The sequence below is a fragment of the Crocodylus siamensis genome, chromosome 1, assembly GCF_052110815.1.
Source record: "Crocodylus siamensis isolate JL-2025a chromosome 1, ASM5211081v1, whole genome shotgun sequence".
Taxonomy (NCBI): domain Eukaryota; kingdom Metazoa; phylum Chordata; order Crocodylia; family Crocodylidae; genus Crocodylus; species Crocodylus siamensis.
This window is the reverse complement of record NC_143395.1, coordinates 4,433,605-4,455,568: the sequence shown is the minus strand read 5'-3', so window position 1 is coordinate 4,455,568 and position 21,964 is coordinate 4,433,605. Positions and strand designations below refer to the sequence as shown.

The 21,964-nt window shown below is 53.6% G+C and overlaps 2 protein-coding genes across 2 annotated transcripts; both read right to left on the bottom strand.

Annotated features, from left to right (window-relative positions):
* Positions 1-928: 928 nt before the first annotated feature.
* MCM3 (minichromosome maintenance complex component 3) lies at positions 929-18,867 on the bottom strand. Its single transcript, XM_090030537.1, has 17 exons — positions 18,734-18,867; positions 16,608-16,720; positions 14,422-14,630; positions 14,063-14,193; positions 13,049-13,287; positions 12,462-12,570; positions 10,979-11,132; positions 10,716-10,847; positions 10,155-10,363; positions 9,510-9,684; positions 8,897-9,023; positions 7,163-7,313; positions 6,579-6,719; positions 5,868-5,971; positions 5,031-5,125; positions 3,359-3,434; positions 929-2,782 (listed from the first exon to the last, which is right to left on the bottom strand). The coding sequence occupies exons 1-17, from the start codon at positions 18,812-18,814 to the stop codon at positions 2,584-2,586; spliced, it is 2,445 nt and encodes an 814-aa protein (XP_089886663.1). The 5' UTR covers positions 18,815-18,867; the 3' UTR covers positions 929-2,583.
* On the bottom strand, positions 18,833-21,679 carry LOC149872509 (zinc finger CCHC domain-containing protein 3-like). The gene is made up of 2 exons (XM_090031647.1): positions 20,305-21,679; positions 18,833-19,031 (listed from the first exon to the last, which is right to left on the bottom strand). Exons 1-2 carry the CDS (start codon positions 21,630-21,632, stop codon positions 18,833-18,835), a joined length of 1,527 nt encoding a protein of 508 aa, XP_089887773.1. The 5' UTR covers positions 21,633-21,679.
* Between the last annotated feature and the right edge of the window lie 285 nt (positions 21,680-21,964).

The window sequence follows — 21,964 nt, the reverse complement described above, 5'->3', positions numbered from 1 at the left end:
AGAGACCTTGTTTCCCCTCGTGCCGCCCCCCCGGCATAACAAGGAATAACGGCCACAAGTTGCTGGAGCAGAGGTTTAGATTAGACATCCATAAGAACCACTTCACGGTCGGGGCGGCTAGGAGCTGGAGCCAACTTCCGAGGGAAGTGGCGCTGGCTCCTACCTTGGGGGGCTTCAAGAGGAGGCTTGATGTCTACCTGGCTGGAGTCATTTGAGCCCAGTTTTCCTCCTGCCCAGGCGGGGGGGGTCGGACTGGAAGATCTACAAGGTCCCTTCGACCCGACTTCTACGATCCTACAAACTGGAGGCAGGGGCACAGAGCAGCACCCGGGCGGCCGGCAGGCACTGGTGGGAGCGTGGCGCCAATTGCTCCAGCACCAGCGAGGAGGGCTCGGTGTGAACCGTACTGCCCAGGGAGCTCTGCCGCACTTGCCCCACACCTTCTTCCCCTCCGCTACAGCAGGCTCCCAGGACTTAGCAACCAGGCAGCCCTTGGGGCAGGAGCACTCTCCCTGCCCCACGCCCTCTTCAAGGGGACTTTTGGCAGGCTTTTCTCCATCTCCAGAAGGGGAGGCGGGGAGCAGAAATAGGAACTTGCCTCCTCCACAGTCTACCCCCTTCCCCACCCCCAACCCTTCTAGGAGACACTTTTTGCCGGCTTTGTTTTTCCATGAGGAACCAGCTATTTCACGGGAGACTGCCAATTACACGATTCCCACGAAATCCTGCACTTGGCAGGTCCCCACTCATGGCACACTTGGGAGAAAGGTTTCCCCCCTGCTAGTGTAAGTCGCCCCTATAAAAAGGGCACCAGCTTGCATCTTCAGGGCTCCGCGCATACATGCAGACGTTTGTTACATAGGCAAAGGTGGCTGCAGCTAGGTAAAGCCTTAGTCCACACACCACCTGCAATGCAAGACACCAGACATAACTTTGACATTTTATTTAGATGAGTAGGTGTTTGTGGCATCGCTGGGACAGAACATGGGATGGAGATCACCACAAAGCAAAAAACACACACAGTGTTGACTACGCACACACACAGTGAAACCCAAGGACCACATCCAACATATACCTTCAGAGCCCTTCATGAAGGGCAGCCTCTCTGCCCGTAGGCACCTCCCATACCATGAGTAATTTGCTCAGGGCAGGGTCTGTTTAAAAACAGAGTACTGGCCAGGTACATCTGCAGAGTTTTAAAAGTACAGACAATCCTCTTATGGGCAGCTGATGTACAGTCTCCCAGAAACCCCAGCGCAGAGAGTCTTACAAGTCATTGCTCAGAAACACATGCTTTAAAAATGCTTGCAAAGGAGTTTGCACCAGCTGTTGGCAGGGCTTGCAAGTCTTCTGGGTCAAGTTTCTCCAAAAGCCAAGTGATTTAGGAGAATAAGTCCAACTAGCCTCCAATGGGAGGGGGATGCTTTTCCCTGCCCCCATTTGTTTGAAAGGGTTACCTTCCATCTCTACTATTAGTGAAGACTTTCAAGTGGGCACAAAAGTTTTGTTCTACTTCTTGTATAGGCAGAGCCCACTGTAGCAGACAAAGGAGATTCGGGACAAAAGGTATGAAACAAAAATTTACAGAGTTTTAGTATTGCTGCAGCCTTAAAATTTCCAGATGTGCAGAACCCGTTTTGAAGCCCATTATCAGCTCAGCCGCTCCTGACCTTCTCAGGTCCCTGCCTGTCCACCTGGCTTTCAAATTTCAGCCTGGACTATAAGATTCACTCATCATGGGTCTATTTGAGTTGCTGCAGAGTCAAATGCTGCATAGCAAGAGGATATTTGAATCCTGCCTGCCAAACACACCGGCCTCTTTTTAGGCTTTAGGCACCACCACAAAATTGGCAGCCGAAATCTAATTGCTGGGACAGCTGATGCTGAGTTTGTAGCACAGGGAGTCAGAAGAGAGGACCAATAATCTAAACTTGGAAACTGAGCCACTTCAGTTATGAGTCAGAAATCATGGGACCGCCAGTCACTTTGACAGCATTTTACTGGCACTTCAGTAGTCTGACTGATAAATCCGTGCTTTACTTAAAGTTAAAAACCATCACCACCCACTGGTGAATTTATTCACTGCTATTTTGAAAGAAAAGATCCAGACTTCAGATGTGGATACGCTCCAAATAATAGCAGCAGAGTTGAAGGTTTTACCTAAACAAGACACTTCTGCTCTGTAAGAATGTTTGGCTACAATGGCAACAACTTGCATCCCCAAAAGCTAAGGTGCAGGTCCCAAATCGACTTTGCTGAGGAGCAGCTGAAGCTTTCAAGTGCACTGAACACTCATGTAGAAGACTAGGGATGTGCACATAAAGCCTTTTAGCTGCTTACAAAAATTAAAACAATACTCTAATTCTTTTGGAATCAATGCCACCAAAAGAGGCCGTGTTAGCTCAGGCCGTTTGAAGCCAACTACATAATCCTTCCCAGGCTCCACTAGAAGGTAGAGAACAACTGCTGGCATTCTCCAGCTGGAGCTCGGGCTAAAGAAAGCGGCAGAAAAGTTCAAAATGAGTCTGAGGATTATTACGGAATAAGACGTTCGTGAGAACTTGGACTCTCCTACCCAGAAGATCAGATCAAGAAGACAATGTCATCCGACAACATGATCTGGTTGTCATCTTGCATGCGTTCCAGTGCCACCTTGACTTCAGCAGATGAAAACGGATCAGGATTGTCCTGGTTGATGGACTTCATCAGGGTCTTCAGCCCTACGGACTGCGCGTGAGAAGCTTTGAACACTTCCAGGAGGGCTGCCTTGAATGCCTTCAGCCTAAGCGAGCAAAAGGAAGGTCTGCTAGAATCGAGAGCTAAACATAAGACGCTCTCTTCCCTGCAGCACCAGGTCAAAATTTAACACCCAGCTACGTGGTCTTCTCCAGACCAAGCCTCACCCCACTAAAGAAACCAAAGACTGGTGTCACCGACTGCTATTGGGTTTATACCACAGTACAGTGTTTCCTACACCGTAAGGGGGTTACGCCCCAAAGTCAAGTCAGCCATGCTCACGCCATCCACTGATTCTCTCCAAAAAAAAAAACAAAAAACTTGTGCTTCCCCACCCCGCCATGCAAACATGAAACCAACGCCACTTCCTGGGCATTCATGACGAGTCTCCCATTCAAGTGCTGACACAGGCTGACCCGGATTAGTTTACAAAACCTGAAGCAGGCTGTAATCTAAGATGAGGATACGGGCCGCGTTAAGGATCAAACTCCTATGCAGACGAGACCCAGGGCCCAGGAAAGGCATGCAAGCTCTTGGACAGATACCTGTTGAAAGTGCTTCTGAAATGCAGACACCCATAATGGGGCCAACCCACCCACTGGTTCTTTAGCCTGCCACACACCTTGACTCAGCCAGCTCAGGCTTTGTAGCCCCACCAGTCTCTGCAGCTTCTGGAGTCTTAGGAGTGTGTGCCTGGACTGGAAGCAGAGAATAAAGAGAAAAGATTTAACCAGCCAGCAGTGAGGAATTGCACTCAATCCCCTCAAACATCCGTGCGCATGCAAAGGGTGGTAAAGCACTGCTGCAACTCAGGGTCAGGGTTACATCTTAGTCTGCATCTGTACAGCACCCAGCAAGTGACAGGTGCCAGACACTGCCCCAGAAAAAGAAAGTTATCCCTTTGGGAGCATTTACAGAGTGGGCTGCAATTCACATTACAGGTTAACTGTTTGCACTGGAGAATAAAGGCACCCTGGCTGCTCCCGTAAGGACCCTGGATGGTTCTCTTGCAGCATCTGATAAAGCGCATGAGCTTCAGGTCATGATAGCTTGTGCTATATCACATCTATTTGAATTAATCTAAGATGCAAAAACTACCACATCCTTTGCTCTCATAACAGCCATGCTAATCATTAACATCTGTGAGCCAAGAGTCATAAAAGGAAGGATGCCCTTGGCATGGGAGGACTACAGCAGCATCCCTCACTGTATTTATTTAGTGCCAGCTCTGTTATCATGCATTTTGGAGAAGCAAGGGCATGAAGACACTGCTACCTCTGGATACTCTGGGGCATCACCCCAGTGCTCTGTCCAAGCTAGGTTGTTTGGACATCTTCAAATCGGGTGCCCCCAATGCTGAGAACTGTCCCATTGCCCATTTGATCTCACCCTCCCTACCCCCCATGAAAACACCAGGATGGATGTAGTGCTGTCAGTCACTCACAGTGCTTGGAAAAATGGCCCTTACAAAGCCCCACTTGGATTCATAGCACAACATGAGTATATAAAATGGCACCACTTGGACATTGACTGGACAGCTGTTTCAGGGCAGCATCACCAGCAGAGAGGTGGGGGCACCCATTAGAGCTGGTATACTCTGGAGGAAAATCCTACAGCAGCCTTGTGGCATGAATGTGCCCCCTAAAATGCCTCACTGCCACCTTGCAGGGTTGCTACACCATGTCAGCTCACTGACTGGCTGGGACAAAGCCCAGCAGATCATGTAAATTGGGAGCCCCTTGTATAGTCTGCCCAGTATGCTTCCAGGTTGCATCTAAGGCCCAGTGCCCATAGCTGGGAATCAGTCTGGGACATATAGGCACGCAATCTTGAACCCAGGGCTCCAGCCTGACCACCGTGGCTGCTCCTCCTGGCAGCTCACCACCCAGACTGGCCCGAAGCCCCTGTTAGGGCCTCGCCCTCTGCCCACCCCCATCCCCAGAGGGCCCATTGGAGTCAGCTGACCTCCACTTCTCCCTGCCCAGGAGCAGGAATGATCTGGGCAACAGGGCTCAACCTGGTCCCAGACTGCCTCACTGTGCCCTCCAGCTTGTGCTCCAGCTATGCTCATACTCCTGGCTTCTCGCCCCAGTTTGCTTCAGCTCCACTCTCTGCCCAATCCCCCAGCTTCCTGACTCTGCCTGTCCCTAGACCCCACTCGCAGGCTGAGCTCCTGCCTTTCTGACCCCACTTGTCCCTGGAACCTGCTCCCAACACCCATCTGCACCTGGATCCCAGAGCAGCCCCAGACCTGACTGCACACAACCCAGCGTGACGTCCCAGAAGACGCTCACCTTCTGGCATCTCCTCTTCTGCATCGCTGAAGTCATAGGGGTCATAAGAATCTCCCTCCTTGCCATCCTGGTCCTGAGAGGCTGACTTCCTCCTCCTGCCGGGTAAGAAAAGGTTACTCTTATGCCTGCTACGCAAGGCAACACCTCCTGTCCTTGAAGAAACACATGGTGGTCTCCTCATACCACATGGTATGAGGAGACCACTAGGCAGCGAGGGGCTACTCTCCTATCATTCATGGGACCGCATGCTAGTATCCAAGACGATGTACGCGGGTGCAACCCGCAGCACGGCACACAGCAGCCCAGAGGCACTGGCAGGCTGCACATGTGGTCCTGACACTAGCCACAGCCACACCATCTTGCAGACTGCTGAAATGCCTTCAAGCCTTCAACTACCTGCAGGGGGTTCAAAAGAGGATGGAGCGAGACCATTCTCAGGGGTGACAGACAGAACAAGGAGCAATGGGCTCCAGTTGCAGCAAGGGAGGCTTAGGTTGGAGATGAGGAAAAACTCACTCACTAGGAGGGTGGTGAAGCTCTAGAACAGGTTACCCAGAGAGATTCTCCATCCTTGAAGGTTTTCAAGACCTGGCTAGCTGAAGCCTTGGCTGGGATGATGTGGTTGGGGCTGGTCCTGCTTTGAGCAGGGGGTTGGACTCAATGCAACTTCCTGAGTCCCTTCCAACCCTCATTTTCTGTGATTGTAAGGCACAAACCTTTGCTCAGCCCAGACTGATCATTGCTGGGAAATGCATTCCTGGAGCAATTTGGTCAAACAGCAGGGGCTGGTCAACGGTGACAACTGTGGCATCCAGATTTACACACAGACACCCCTACCTCTTTTTCTTTCTCTCCGCTGCCTCCAGCTCCTCCTCCTCCACCTCATCTCTCTCTGTGTCATCATCCTGCTGCTTCTTGCGCTTCTTCTCTTTCTCTAGCACCTGCAGAGGAAAGCGAACCGCCCAACACGAGCAGGTCAAAGCCAGCACTGACACCAAACTGGTGATATAGTCACTCAAAGCAGCCAGAGCAGCAGGCACACTGGAACAGCATTGGCGACGGTATGCAATATTTTACACAACAGATGGTTTCAGCATCTCCATGTGCTTTCCTTCTAGTGCAGGCTCAACACCGAGAGATGCCGCTATTCCCTGCATTTGACCACAGGGAATTACAGCACAGGCAAAAGCAGCATCACCAGAGAGGGAACCCAGAAGCCCAACTTCCTGCATCCCAAAACCACTGTGCTCCTCGCTTCTAAGGGCCTGGTGCCGGCTCCAAACACAGCGAAGATTCAGTATAGTCTATTTGCTTCAAGGCAGCAAGCCAAGCCCCTAAACCTCGCCTGCCCCGAGTCACAGCGGCTAAGAGCAATCGCAGCCGGATCCTTAGAGGGAGGCTCTACCATTTTCTCCAGTGAGAGCCAGAAGCAGATGCAGAGGGCACCCAGCTCCTCCAAGTCCCAATGTAACGGCGCCCTTCAGTATAAGGCTTTGGCTACAAGGGCCCACTGAAGGGCAAGGCAGCCCTCCCTCAATGCACTCTCACCTTCTTGAAGTAGGCAAATTGCACCAGCTCCACGGCCGCTTCAGCGTCCTGCAGGTCAATGGTCTTGCTCATGCGGGCCTTGGCGTGGGCTGTAGAGAGCCGGATGAGCGTTTCCAGCGTCCGGGCCGTGACCGGGGAAGTCTGGGGAAGGGCAACAGAGGTGGGGGAGAAGGGGATCACACAATAGCTCCATCCATTGCGAAACATGTTGGCTGGGCCGGGAAAGGCAGGACTGAGGCAGGCAGCGGACAGGGCCAGCCAGAAAACCAGGGTAGGGACCATGCTTGGCCCATGCGGTGGGGCTCCAGCCTCAAGCAGAACAAGTGCTACAGCCTCAGCATCCAGCCGGCTAAAAGCAATGAAAGCTGTGGCTCAAGGCTAACCGTTTGCTTTCAGAAAAAGGGCAACAACTCAGCCTGGAGATTCAGCCTTGCAGTGAGCTTCTCTGGGGTCCTAGCAGATCGCAGGCCACAATTCAGGGGCAGAAAGCAGGCAGCTCAAAAGTCTGCAGCGCCCCGAGACAAGCAGGGGGCTGCACTGCCAGGCAAGCCTCAGCTCGAGGGTAGTCTGCCTGGATCGCTCACCCTGGCCACATCGGAGCTGATCTGGTCCTGGCTGCGGAGGCGGGAGTACTCCTCCGCGATGTAGCTGGCTGACTCTTCAGTCAGAACGGGCTTGATGATCTTGGCCACGTGGATGTACTTCCGCATGAACTCCATGCTGACAATCTTCTCTCTGCCAGGGACACGCATACCCATGTCACATGAGGGGCGAGTACATGGGAAGCTTCACGCAGCCCTTTTCTCACCTGCTCTTTACGTGAAAGGGACCCCAATAAAAGGCGCGTGCACGCTCTCAAGGCGGTGTATTTTGCACGCACACGTGACACTCGGCAAAGGGATACTTCTCTGTAGCCTGTGCTACAGGTTGGGGCACCGTGGCGGCAGCATGGCACCCCAGAGGTGGGGAGAGAAGGCATTCTCCCATGCTGCTCAGCAATGCAGTACCGTGCAGTACAATTTTGGGCCTCACACTTCAAGGATATGGATTGATTGGAAACTTCAATATCTTCATGAACAAGCTGGAAGATGGGCTGGATTGCACCCTCAGCAAGTTTGAAGATGACACCAAGGTGGCGGGGGGAGGGAGTAACAGATACACTCAGGGGTAAGGCTAGGATTCAGAGTGGCCTGGACACATCGGAGGAGTGGGCCAAAAGGAATCTCACGAGATTCAACAAGGACAAGTGTCAAGTGCTGCACTTAGGACGGAGCAATCCCATGCACCAGTGCAGGCTGGGGGGGACTGGCTGGGCAGCAGGGAACAATAAGTGATTATGAGCCAGCAGCGTGCCCTTGTTGCAAAGAAGGCTAATGGCATCCTGGGCTGCAGTGGTAGGTGTGTTGCCAGGAGGTCCGGGGAAGAGATTCTTCCCCTCTATTCAGCACTAGGGAGGCCACAACTGGAGTCCTGTGTCATGTTTTGGGCCGCCCACTACAGAAAGGATGTGGGCAAGTTGGACACTGTCCAGTGGAGGGCAACCAAAGTGGTTCGGGGCTGGAGCACATGACTTTTGAGAAGAGGCTGGGCTTATTTAGTCTAGAGAAGAAAAGGCTGAGAGGGGATTTAATAGCAGGGGGGCTCCAAAGACACGGAGCTGGACTGTTCTCAGTGGGGGCAGATAAGAGAACAAGGAGCAATGGTCTCAAGTTGCAGCAAGGGAAGTTTAGGTTAAATAGGAGGAATTCTCTCACTAGGAGAATAGTAAAGACACTGGAACAGGTTACCCAGAGAGGTGGTGGAAGCTCCATCCTTAGAGGTTTTTAAGACCCAAATAGACAAAGCCCTCGCTGGGATGATCTAGTTGGGGATGGTCCTGCTTTGAGCAGGGGGTTGGACTACATGTGACCTCCTGAGGCCCCTGCCACACCTCCCTTCCTATCGGTCCACCCGAAAGGCGATTATGGAGAGGATGGAGATGGGTTTTTCTCTGTGGCTGCAGGGGATAGGACTAGGAGCAATGGCTTGGAGATTAAGAGGAAATTTCTGACTCTCCAGGGTGCTCAAGCATTGCACAGGCTGCCCAGAGAAACTCAGGAATCACCATCCCTGGACATTAAGAGCAGGTTAGTCTGATACTTGACTGGGATGGTTTAGTCAGGTATGGTCCTGCCCTGAGCAGGGGCCAGGCAAGGCAACCTTGCGAGGTCCCTTCCAGCCCTGCTTTGCTATGATCCTAAATCCCTGGGGCCTGGAGGCACAGGGGCTGGCCCTCTCCACTGGCAGCGGACTCAACCACCCCACACAAGGACACTCACTTGCGCCGGCTGGGCCCGTGCAGAAGGTTGTCATGTTTCTCATACACCTGCAGCTCCTGCTCCTCCTCCTGAATGAAGTCGGGGTCTTCTGTGGCCAGGATCTCCACGGCGCTGCCCAGGGGCATGGCTGCAGGGAGAAGGCACGAGTTTAGGTGGGACTGGGGACAGCAGCATCTCCGCACCCTTCGTCTGACCCCTCAAGGGACAGGCTCATAAGGGAACCTAGAAGCAACTATACCTACAGCTTGGCTAAGCCCTGAAATTGGCTGGCACTGAAGTGAGAGACACTGGAGGCTGGGAACGGGGCTAGGAATGATGGGATAAAACCATAATAATTAGGCCAAACAGCAAGGGAATCTCCTTCCCAGAGAGGCCTTGTTTGACGGCAGTCCTTAGTGACAATGGCTGCCATGCAGGAAGTCCAGCTGCCCCCGCTGCAGCCCCCAGGCCTGGAGAGGACAGGCAGGCAGGGCTGTGGCACTGTGCGGCAGGAAGCCGACTGGGGTGTCCGGGGGTAGGAGATGCTGGAGAGGAGTCTCAGCTCACGGGTAATGAAAGAAGCACCAGCTTTTCAGACAATGCACGGGGCTTTCAGAGGGAAATCTGAACTCACCGTCCCCATCCTGCTCATTGGGGCCCCGGTACCGGTGCATGCGCAGGACGTGGTCCGAGATCTCCCGATCCTGCTCTGGATCCATCTGATCCAGGACAATGAAGAGCAGGTCAAATCGGGACAGCAAGGAGTCCTGAAGGCCGATGTTCTCCATGGGAGTCTTGTACTGATCGTACTGCAAGTAAGGACAGCGAGTTGTTAAAGGCAATGCCGCCACCATCAGCCATGCCTGGAAATCTCAGCTTTCAGAGCAGCAGGGAGACCCCAGCACAGCTGAAGATGGGAGGGAAGGGGGCAGTTAAGGGCAGTAATGCCCCAGCTTCGCAGGTCTTTTCGCACGCTGCCTTCTCCATAGCCGGCCGCAAGCCGGGTGCTCAAAACTATCCCCAACGTGGGCTCTTCCAACCCTGACTCCCCCCAGCCCCTTATTTGAACTGGAAGTCTGCACTGCCTGGAGTTTCCCCCAGGGTCTCCTGGCCAGCCCACTAATCCAGTCCCAGAGCAGATGAGACAGATGAGTCTCCCGGAAAGGAGGATGAGAACTGGACCCTATTTGGCTTCACATGCTCCCTTCCTGATCTCCAGCTCTTGGCAACAAGGCAGTTCAGGCAGCCCCCGTGGACAATCAGCCTTCACCCCACTCACCCTGCCGTAGACAGGGTTGGCCGCGGCCAGCACGCTGCAGCGAGCGTTGAGCCGGGCGTGGATGCCGGCTTTGGCGATGGTCACGCGGCCCTGCTCCATCACTTCATGGATGGCCGTGCGGTCGATGTCAGACATCTTGTCAAACTCATCGATGCAAACCACACCCCGGTCAGCCAGGACCATGGCACCTGCTTCCAGGCGGCGCTCCCCTGATGGAAAGACGTCAGGGGTGACACCCAGCCAACATCCCCAAACCCTCCAGCAGGCTCCCTCTTCTCCCTATGGGTGCAGCCATCCCCTTCAGCCCCAAGTGATCGTGGACTGACACAGTCCTGACTTCAGACCCCTTCTGCCTAGCTCTCCTCAACAAAAGGAGCCAGGGGCAAGAGGCAAGCAAGACACAAGCAGGACAAACCTTCAAAACTGAACCTGGGGGACAGGAGGAGGAAATATAATCTGATTCCCAGCAAGCAAGGAAGGATGCAAAGACTACAGAAACCCTCCCATTGCTACTGCACCCCACAGCACATCCCCCCAGACAGGATCCAGCCTGCCCCTTACCAGTCTCCTGGTCTGTGGTGACAGCTGCAGTCAGACCCACCCCAGATGAGCCCCTGCCAGTCGTGGCGATGGCCCGGGGGGCTGTGGAGAGCACGTACCGCAGGAGCTGAGATTTAGCAACCGACGGGTCTCCTGGAAGGGACAAAGCTGTGATCGCGGCCCGGTCAATCACACCTACTTTGAAGCTCAAGCAAACCTAAAATCATCATCATAGGATCCCAATGCCACCCTGGGGGTCTGAAAGCCAATTCCCCCAGCCATACCTATCAGGAGGACATTAATGTCCCCTCTGATGCGAGTCCCATTATCCAACACTTTCTCCACCCCGCCGAGCAGCATGCACAGAATCGCCTTCTTGATGTACTCATGCCCATGGATACTGGGGGCCAGGGACTTGGAGAGCTGGTCGAAGATGTCCTAAGACAGAAGAAGGGAGGGTACAAAAATAAGGAACCCCTGGCAGCAAGAAGGGGAGATCAAGCAGCTCAGGCTCTGTTAGGCAGGAAAGGCAGGGACTTTAACTGGTAACATGCCAAGCCCATTCCCCTTTGCAGCTGGGACCAAATCAAGAAGAGACTCAGCTGCTTCGATTCCCTGAACCATTGGGGACAACAGCTGAGCAGCAGAGTGGAGTATTCAACATCAGTGATACAAGGGGAAGAGACCGTTTCGTTCAAACACGCCAGTTTTAAACCGCACCTCCCTCCGAAAAGGACAGAAGGGAACTGTTTTCAACACGGGACTAAGCCAGGGGTGTGCAAAATACAGCCCGTGGACCAGATCCAGCTCACCAAGGGATTTTATCTGGCCTGCAGTGGATCCCTCAGCCCCATTCAGCTCAGGCGCCATGCTGCGTGCAGCTGGTCCCGCTGCCAAGGGCGCAGGGGGCTGGGGGCACACGGCAGCCGACTCCACTTTGCGGCAGCGGTGGCTCCTTCCAGCTGCCATTGCCAGTGTCACCACTGCCGCTGGACCCATCCTGCCAGCACCCACCACCGGGGCACCAGGTGCAGCAGGCAGGCAAGCAGGGTCTCCGTGGGACAGGCAGGTGGAGCGGGGGCCAGGATCACAGGGCAGTGACAGCACGGGGCCAAGGCTGCAATCCACTCCACACATGGCAGATCGTGACCAGCTCAAATTGAGTGGGGAGCGGAGAACGTGCCTGTGACCCGGCCCCTGCTGCCCCCACCCCAGCACAGGCACACTGTTTAACCCGAGAGCCTGACGTGGATGCTGGGTGTGTTGGCAGATAGCCCCAGACAGCGATTCTCAGTGAAGAATTCTTCACACACAGACCTGAATTAATCTATCAGTGCTAAAGCTTTCAGGTGCAAGACCAGACCCCAGTGCTAGTCACAAGAGATTAAAATCACCACCTCCTCCCTTAAGGTAGTGTCCGCACATCCCTTTGTAGAAGACTCCTGCAGCTTAAACAACCCACGCACAAGACGCTGCTAACTAGACCAGAAGGTGTCCATGCTAAGCATCCATGAGAAGCAAAGGGACTTCTTTAACGTTGGCTCATGGGATAAGCAAAAAAAAAGATACAGCATCACCAGTTAGACTGGGGAAGAGTTTTTCCCCCACAGTGTAGGAGGCAGAAGTTGAAGTTAGAGCCATTAGAAACTGGAAGCTGCATTAAAATACCCCTAGAGATCAACCCTCACTGAGACCAGGCCGGCCAGCTTACACAGCTCTCTGCCTCTAGGTCTCTCTCAAGAGCATATCTGAAGACGGACTTCATACCTTTGAGCGACTCTTGCTAAATCTCTTGATCTTGGCCACGTCGGTAGCAGAATAAAGAGGCCGAACTTCCTTGCTCATCTGCTTTACATGGCAGGCGATAAGGATGGTCCTGGAGAGAAGGAGCTGGGTCATTTCACTTATTAAAAAGGCCTAGCCCACAAGTAACCCTTCAGACTTTGCCCTACAGCCCCCAGCAGTAACCCAGGGCTCTTTCCACAAGCGTCAGGCGTTCTCCATGCGAAGGAGTCTTGGTGAGCCTGGGATAAACCTTATCCTGACACCCTCTCATCAGCTCAGCTAACTGAACCACGAAACTGCTCGAGCGTTTGTATTACCCTTTGTGCCCACCGGGAACATAGCACCGCACAAAGCAATCCTTCCAGGAAAGGAGTCAGTCACAGGATTTAGGGGTTTCCAGAGTCCTGGCTTAATTCCAACTTTATACCACAGCTTCACTTCATCCCACCACCCCTGAAGTGGTTGCATCTTGGAGGCAAGTGAATTGTTTCTCCCTCTAAACGCTGGGTCCCTTTTTAGGATGAAAGCAGCCATAGAAACAGGGGGAGGCTGGACAGGCACAGACCCACCTGAACGTGCCCGAGGTGTAGCCCCCTTTCTTCCCTGGCAGGCAGCGGTACGTCCCCACAACTTGGATCCGGTCCCCTGGCTTCACCTTGTCCACGAGGTCATCATCCAGAACGATGTCCACAGAGCGGGGCAGCTGCCCAGCTGGTGCCTTCTCAGGCATCTCCTGGATGGTGATGGTCTGATGGTCCTTGTAGACAGACAGGCCAAACTCCGTCTCCAAAGGGTTGTTTTCTTCATCCTGGAGAGGAGATGAGACAACACTAGTGAGACCCCTTTGTCCAGAGCAGAACAAGAGGATTTTGCAGGGAGAGAAGGGAAGCAGCAGTAGGAAAAGGGGGTAGGGAGATAAGGTAAAGGGCCTTTCCCCTAGTATTTCTCATCCTAGACACCTTGTCTGTGCTACCCAGACGTCTCTCTCCATGCCCTGACCTTGGCCTTCATGGAAGAGAGAAGCAACCATGGACCACTTGCAGAGAGGTCTCATGCAACAGACCTTGGAGGAGAAAAAAGAGTTGGTCCCTAGCAGCCCTTTTCCACACCCCAGAGGCAAGCGGAGCAACACTGGATCCCATCCAAAAGGATGTCTACACTGTACTGTAGCAAACAGTCAGGTTAGCTCAGGTACCCACAGCAATATAACCACAGATCTCATCACAGGCGATTTATCCTGTAACTAGGGTGAACCACAACCTACCGAACTGCAACCTACCTCAGGTACCTCCACACTAGCTGTGGCAGGGAGGATGGTTGGGCATGGCTCCACAATAGGGGCTGCTCATGCCTCTGCCACAAAGCAGAGCCTATAGGCAGCTGCCACTTTAACACAACAGGGTTACGTCAGATGAGTTCCTACCCAGTGGCTATAAGGGACTAGAGGGGGTCTAAAAAAGGAAGAAAAGCAGCAGCAGCAGGAACTCAAATGCTTAAAGCATGAGCCTCTACAACGTCTCCAACAGACGCTGCTCAGCCTCCATGTGCGGGACAGCATTCACTGCTGCCTCCCCTGCACTCACCTTCATGGGGTAGACGGAGCTGGAAGGGAAAGCCTCCAGCGACGTCATGTCCGTGTACCGCCGCTCGATGGTCTTCTTGGTGGCAGGGCAGTAATGAACGCTGCGGACAACCTTGGGGCGCACCAGGGAGCCTGTGGCCAGGGTATGAGGTAAGGAGAGGGCAGAAAACAAAGTGAGGAGGGAAAACACCATGTCTGCCCGCACCAGCCCAGGGGTTCCTGCTGGCCAGTCATGCCCCAACAGGGCACAATTCTGGCCACCGTCTGCCCCATGGCTTATTTAACCCCTAAGGACCAACCTAACTGTCTCCAACACCCAAATGTCATGCTCCAGGGGCCCAAGCTCCCTCTAACACTCACATTTGGTGACAATGCCCTCCACACAGACAATGCAGCTGAGGAAACAGGATGTCAACGTCCGGGGCGACACGTGCTTGGCACCGAAACTGCCCTCGAGCCCAATGTAAAACTCCTCGTACTGCTTGGCATAGGTGGCATCGATGGATGCAACAAAGTCCTTTAGGGCCCGCTGGAAGGCGAGCAGCTCCTCAAAGGCGTTATTCAGGAGCCTACGGCAAGAGGAAGGCGGTCACTTCTGCTGTGAAGAGGAGGACCCGGCCAGCACAGCCACAGCAAGAAGGCACCTCCTTTACGCTGGAGTAAGTCCCAGTACCTTCATGGAGCAAAAAGGCTGGGAGAACAAGGCAAACAAATGCACAGAGCAGACGCCACAGCCAAGGCACCACAGTGTACGCTGGGGGAAGGCAAAATCCAGTCCGTGAGCCGGATCAGGGTCCTGGCCGCAGAGCCCCTCCCCACCCAGCTGCATGCCTGGCTGGATCCACCATTTTGCCCACCCTGGGTGTATGTGCAGTCAAGGGCACCAGCAGTTGAATGCACCCGGCACCCAGATGGAGGCAAGAAAGCATCCATATACACTTTCTGCAGCCCTCGGCAGAAGTGGGGAGACCACCCGCCACAGAAGGGAGGGCTCTGCCGCTGCACAGGAGCCAAGTGCAGAGGCTGGCAAAGCTGTGCAATGCAGACTGAACTGGAGAGATTGTGGCCTTTTACATCACGCTTGAGACCTCTCTGCATCTAAAGCAATCTGTTGGGGTCCAGACAAATCCACAAAACTGGCCCCAATGCCCCTCTGCCTCCTAATTGTCTTGGAAACTTTTGCAAGCATCAATCGCAGCATTAGCTTCCGCCAAGGCTCAGCCATTTGTTGATTTTAGTACCACAAATGCTTGCACGCTAGGGACTGCTGCACAGAGAATAGCTCCCATGCAGGGAAGCGGCAATCCCTGCATCTAGCTCTGACACAGACTTCACGTTTTTACCTCCTATAGGAAAGGAGACAGGAGCCTTCTTTATTACTGCAGACAGACTCATCCGTCAGCCACATCCACAACAAATCTTCCCTGCCATAATAAGTGCCATTTTTGTTCATGTATTAACCCGCTGTAGCGTTTTTGTTGTACCATCCCAGTGGAGACAAGGTACACATAGTTCCCTACTCCCTTGCAACAGAAAACCTGCAACTAGTCTCCAACAGATGCTTACAGAAAGACAGGCCTATTTGTTGTGTAATAGGGAACAGAGGCTCTAGGCCCACGAAGACAACTACAGGCCCCTCTCAGGGAGGTCACTAGACACATAACTAATTACAGGGGACAACAAGAGAGAACACAGGGATGAGAGTGATGGTCTTAGGTTATCAAGAAGGGATCTGTGTGGGGATACCGAGTGGCCAGCACCCACTGATGTTCAAACAAGAGTAAGGAACCAGTGGATGCCATCCAGCAAAACTGCACTTGGAAACGTGAGCAGAGGAGTGATGAGAAGATGGTGCCGCAGCCATGCGAGTTTCTCCTGGCCAGAGCCTCCTTCCTGGTCTGAGAGATGGCAAATAGAGAAGATAAGCATACCTGATGTGCCAAGGAGATCTTGGGTCTAAGTTCGCCAAGGAAAAGTATAAGTCCCCCTTAAAAAGGGAGGTCACTATGGGCACATCAACTGATTTCTTGGGGCAAATAAAGAAAACAAGGAGGGAAGTGAGGTCAGGGGTTAACTACTAAGGATGGAGCTACCAAGGAAAGTACATCGACCACGGCCTGCTGCTTCCTTAAATGAGTGCAAGTGCAGAAAACAAGAAGCACGTGTTGCACCTCTTTCTTGCCACTGAAAAGCCTTGGAGAGAGGGAGGGAGAACAGCTTAACCCTTTGGCCTGTCTGCAAAGTTTTCTACCAGGACAGCCGTAAGATTTCCCAGTTTCCGCTCTGCATATCTCCAGCTGTTGGGATGCCGGAGAGGTTTGACAAACACTTGACTGGGTCAGATAGGGATGATCCTACCTCGAGCGGGGAGTTGGACACAATGACCCCCCGAGGTCCCTCCCAGCCCTCCTTTTCTATGATCCTATAGCACTTGGGATGCCGTTCCCCATGTCGCTTCTAAACCCAGCATGCAGAGGACAGCACTGTGCAGCTGGAGGGATGCTGGGCTCCCTTTGTTTCCCGATCCTTTTGCAGGCCACACGTACCGGCTGGCCCGCTTCTCATTCTTCCTTCGCAGGTCATTGATGCTGACGATCAGCCGATACTGGTTGTCGCTGATCATGTCCCGGACTTTGCCTTGATAAACACCCTGATCCTCCTGCAAAAGACACAAGGCGAGAGCACGGTCCAGCTTAGAAGGCAACGTGCTTGATTGCAGAAACCAGCAATGGTTTTGCCAGCCCCAAACTGCCACCAATCCCCAAATGTCCTGGTGGTAAGGAAGGGCCAGGATTATGAACACGCTCTCAACTCCCTCCCCTATACTCTACATGCACCCCCTCCCAAATCCTTAGTTGATTAACTATATGAAACTGTGCTGGTGTCATTCCTCCCTTAAAGCAGCACAACTTTGAGTTTAGCTTAGATCAAGCACAGTGCTGCAGCACCACGGGGTGCCTTGTGCTTCTTTTAAGGGTTAGCACTGTTCAGAGGCACGTGCAGGGTGGGGTGCAGTGTCCCCCACTTTTTCTTCTTGCTCCAGCCAAGGTTTAAAACAAGCTGCCTGGTAGTGACAGGGACATTTCTCGTCCAGCCAACCGATTTCAGGGCTCATTATATTCTACCCGATTTCTTCTAAACTCTTCTTCCACCGGTGTTAACGACCATCCCTCTTTTTTAATGGTCTTGATGTTCCACCAACCAAGCTACCCTTTGCTCTGCCATTGTGGAGCTGCTCCTGCTAACAGAGCCCTTCTTTCATAGCCCTGACAGGCTGTTTTTAACTCCTTCCAATGAAGTTACATTTGTTCTTGCTAAACTGAATAATTTGGCCTCTGAGCATATTCATAGTTTCTTTTTCCCTGGAGAAAATTGTGTGCTACGTTATACAGGATGACAATCACCCGCACCCCTTTTTCAAAATCCTAGATCCACCCTTGACATTATCTGCCAACACGATTCATGACACAAAAAAAACTTAGAGATCTCAGAGAGGAATCCAGAACATTACAATTGCTCTGCCTTGTTGTAGGCTGAGGTTTTTGCAACCAAAAAAATTGTTAGTGCAGCTCTATTTCCATCTTCAAGCAAAAAAAAAAAAAAAAAGGTCACAAGAGAGAGCCAGTAAGGTGCCTGGAAGGAAATCATGAACAAATTGCAAACAAAATAAAAAGTGCCGTTATACCCCTTCGCAAACCCATGCTGCGTCCACCCCTTGAATACCTGGGTCCTTCACCATAAAAAGGTGATAAAAGAACTAGAGACAGTCCAGAGAAGGGCAACAAGGGTGACTGATGAGCGGCATAGAGGGGTTTTCATATGAGGTGAGACTAAAGAAGCCAGGCCTGCTCAGTTTAGAAAGGAGATGCCTGAGGGGGGATGTGTAAGGATTTACAAAATACTAAACAGTGAAGAGAAAGTCAATAGGGATTAGCTATCTCGCCGTACAAGAGCTGGGGGGGAGGGGGGGGGCGGGGTGACAAAATGAAAGTAGCAAGTTTGCAGCCACAAAAAGGAAGTTACTTGTCACCCCGCCTGCAACTCAAGTGTGGACTTGATGCCCCCGGATGTAGCGGGAGATGAGTTTTGCCAGCTTCAAAAAGAGACTGGACCGCTGCTTGGAGCAAAGGGACCTCGGCAGGGGGGCTAAGAGAGAAGCCTTGGACTCGGGCCTTCCTGGACCATAAATGCTGGAAACTGCAAGTGAGAGAGGAAGAGTTGGGGGGGGGGGGGCAAACCCCCCCGTCAGACCCAGTTCACCCTCCCTTCCAGCATCCGGCCTACTTCATGCATACAGTTAACATGAATTTGACTTCCCCCAGAGCAGTGGCTAGCCCCCTCATTATTAGGGGGAGTATTGGGTGTCCGCCAATTAACTTGGGGGGTCAACTAGAGAGGAAACAAGGATGGGAACAAGGTCATGGGCTCCTAACGAATCCAAGGAGCCCGTGGGCACTGCCCAGTGCAACTCTGCTCAGAGAGGAGGGGCAGGAAAGGGGCCCCGCAGTCTCCGGGACCCTCCCGGCCGGAGCCTCCTTCCTGGGCAGAGATCACAAATGTGGCCAGGGCCAGGAAGGGGGTGATCAGGAGGGCCCAGGACTGGCTGGCAGCTGGAAGAATTAATTTAGAGGTGATAATTAATGAAGCGGGCCCCTGCAAAGCCCCTCCCCACCTCATCGTCCAGGAAATCCAGGTAGTCCCGCTGCGCCTCCCGCAGCTCCGCATCCTCCAGCCCGGCCGCGGGGAGCGCCATGCTGCCGCTTCCCGCGCGCTACAACCGGCACCACCCCCTGGCGCCAAAACTCGAGACATTTTCCCGCCAGACGCCAAGGCTCCGCCCGCTCCCATTGGCCAGCCCGGGAGCCACCGGCCAATGGGCGAGGAAGCCGGCCCGGCAGCCAACATTCCAGCGCTCCGGCCAATCAGCGCGCGCGGAACGTCGGCGCACTGGGAGTCGCCGAGGCAGGTTGCTGGCGCATGGGTGGAGCGAGAGGCATTGTGGGATGTGTAGTGTCCGCCCCCTCCTCAATGGAGGCTGCGCAGAGAGGGGGGCGTTGCATGCTGGGAGTTGTGGTCTTGGCAGGGTGCACGCTAGGAGAAGCAGGCCCTGGATGGGTGGTCTTCGGGCAGGGACCTGGCCATGCAGGGTTGGCCCCGGGAAAACAGTGGGGGAAACGCCCCTGCCCGGCTGCGGGCCCTGAGTTTTCTGCAGCACAAACACTCTTCTCGTGCTCTTTCAAAACAGTTCAAGTTTGCAGGTGCCAGGCCACGAGTTTTCTCGCGCTGACTTCTCTTGGCTGGGTAGCGGTCTCGCGTACGATGCCTCGTTTTGCAGGGAGCAATGGCTGCAGGAGGGGCAACATTCAAGCGTTTAGACCTTATTCAGCAGCCAGAGCTAAGCCGAGATTTTTTTTTTAAACCTTTTATTACAAAAACTGACACTATCAAACACATTAAGAAAAACAACAAAGAAACGAAACCCACCTGAGGTTTCACAAAGTTAATACAAACTCACTTTCACAAAATTTCCTAACATTCACAGAAGAAACAATACCACTTGTGACTTACTGAAAACCCCATTTAGAAATCATTTAACTTGCTTCTTATATAATTCCAAGTTCCCTCACCCACTCTTGGAGTGCCTTATCCATTTTATCAGAGGGGAAAAAAAAAAAAGAAAACAGGCACTATTAAACACATTGCCGCTCGATTCTCGTTTGGGCCCCCCCACCACGACGGTCCCACCTCCCAGCGCTTCTCCAGATAGCCATAATTTCTCCCCCAGGGGATCCCACACTCCTGTAGACCCAACACCTGCGCGTCCAGACCTTGTAAGGTGGTATACATTGACTCCCATCTCTGTCTCCCATATACACGTACATTTAAGGATGCTATAGTCAACGCCATCATGGCTATTTTCCAGACAAAAGCCTACTTCGTTAAACATCCGATCCGCTACTGGGATCTGAGCTGTCTTCCCCCACTTTCCGCATCCCCGTGGCCCTAGCCAGATGTTTGATCGCAGTCGGGCTGAGATAGCCACAAACGTCCGCCCTCCCAGACTCCTCAACCTCTCGTCCCTCCACCAGCAGCTCCCCGCTCTTCCCCTTGTCTCTTTCCTGTGCAGTCCCTTCCGTCTCCTGGACCATTCCCCTTTCCTCCTCTATTCTCTTTTTCATAGGTTTAACCCTCCGCTTCTTCTTTCTTTTTACAGGGGAGGGTTCTTTCCCCTTCTCCCCAGACAGGTCCAAGTCCATGGTTGCTGAGTCCGATTCGTGTGCCCCTTCTCCCGCCGCCTCGCTCTGCTCCTCCTCCTTGTGTTCCTCTCCTCCCGACACCAAAAGCTGGTCAGCCGCCTCGATCACGTCGTGTCTCTGCTCCGCTTCCGGTGTTTCCTCCACTAGGAAGGTGTCTACATCCACGTTGGTGGACTCCGCCTCCTCTGGCTTTTCTTTATCCCTCTCCTCTGCTGCGTGTGACTCTCGGGCTTTGTTCGCGTAGGACAGGGGGCACTGGCGCTGCAGGTGCCCCTCACCTCCACAAACAGTACATTTCAGTTCCTCCTTACAGGCTTGTGCCCGGTGCCCCCTGCCGCCACACCTGTAGCAGACTGTCAGGCTACAGAAGGCCGCCAGGTGCCCCGCCAAGCCACACCTGCTACACAGTTTCGGCTGGCCGTGATAAGTCCCGTATCCGCGGTAGGGCCCTATGGACATGACAGAGGGCAGGTGTCTCACCGTGCCGGGGTGTCTGGGGTCTTCGTCCAGGATGACTCTGGCTCTCCATGCCCCGGTCCAGATTTGCCACTGATCCAGGACCCGCTGAATATCGAGGATCTTTTCGACCCGCCCCTCCAGCCACCTTCTGACATCTGCATGCTCCAGGTCATCTGTATACATTCTAAAATATAAAACTCTCTCCCGTGCCTTCTGGCCTGCTTCAAAATGCAGACCCCGTAAGTCCTCCTTGTCTGCTACTTCCGCGTACCGGGCCCAGAAGGCCGCGTACGCCTCTCGCCTCCAAAAGGTGATATTCCAGTGGCGGAAATGATCAAAAGCCACCACGCAACTTAAATCTTTAGGGTTCACATGCAACTCTTCAAAAAGCACCCTGGTCATAAAGTCTGCTCTCAGCATAGTTGTTTCTCCTTTGACCCCTTCTGGGGTCAAAGTGGCCTTCACCCGCAGCTTCGCCGTGCTTCGGGGGTCTCCTTCTTCCCACAAACAACAGGAAGGTTCCGGGCCCTTCCGGGCAGCTTTACTGCTCTCTGCAGAGCTCCGCCTCCCTTCCTGCAGCGGGACCGCCCCCTCTCTAGAACCTTCTTGCCCAGCCACATTACCACTCTTCCTCTCCGAAGACACCACCTTGCCTCTTCGGCCCACCGTGGACCAGTCCCCAACCACCTCCTCCGCCATGCCGCCAGGACGCTCACCAGAAGCGCGCTTCATTGTCGAAGCCAACAGCATCTTAGATGAAACACTTGCCGATCCATACGCTTCAAGAATCAAGGCTTGCTTCCGCGCCGCCGCCTCCAGCAACCGAGCCTCTTCGTCCTGCTCCACTACCTCCATCGCTCCAGCAAGCCAGCAGTCACACCACCTCGCAGCTCATGGTACCCCCCCGGCCGGGGGGAGCTCGCCTACGTGGTCACGCTGCCTCCCCTGCCAGGTAAGCATGCTGTTTGGTGCAGCTGTGCTTTCATCGCAGAATCGCGCAGAAGTCGGGCTGGGAGGGCCCTCCAGAGCTCTTCTAGTCTAGGGGTGTTCAACCTCCAGCGAGGCCCTCTGGCTCGTGAGGCTCTTCATGGATCAGAAAATTTGGCAGCGGGGTAGTGGTGGCCATTTATACCCCTTCCTCCTGCCAAATTCCCAAGCCCTGCACGCCTTGCCCGCTGGGTTGAAAC

Excerpts from the sequence above, each read along its gene's own strand:
- MCM3 (XM_090030537.1), bottom strand. The coding sequence starts at position 18,814 with ATGGCGCTCCCCGCGGCCGGGCTGGAGGATGCGGAGCTGCGGGAGGCG. Across the intron at positions 16,721-18,733 it reads TGGATTTCCTGGACGATGAG|GAGGATCAGGGTGTTTATCA; the intron begins GTGGGGAGGGGC and ends TGTCTTTTGCAG. Across the intron at positions 13,288-14,062 it reads GCTCCGTCTACCCCATGAAG|GATGAAGAAAACAACCCTTT; the intron begins GTGAGTGCAGGG and ends TCTCCTCTCCAG.
- LOC149872509 (XM_090031647.1), bottom strand. The coding sequence starts at position 21,632 with ATGGAGGTAGTGGAGCAGGACGAAGAGGCTCGGTTGCTGGAGGCGGCG. Across the intron at positions 19,032-20,304 it reads GCAACCATGGACTTGGACCT|CAACCTGCCTCGGCGACTCC; the intron begins GTCTGGGGAGAA and ends CCCATGCGCCAG.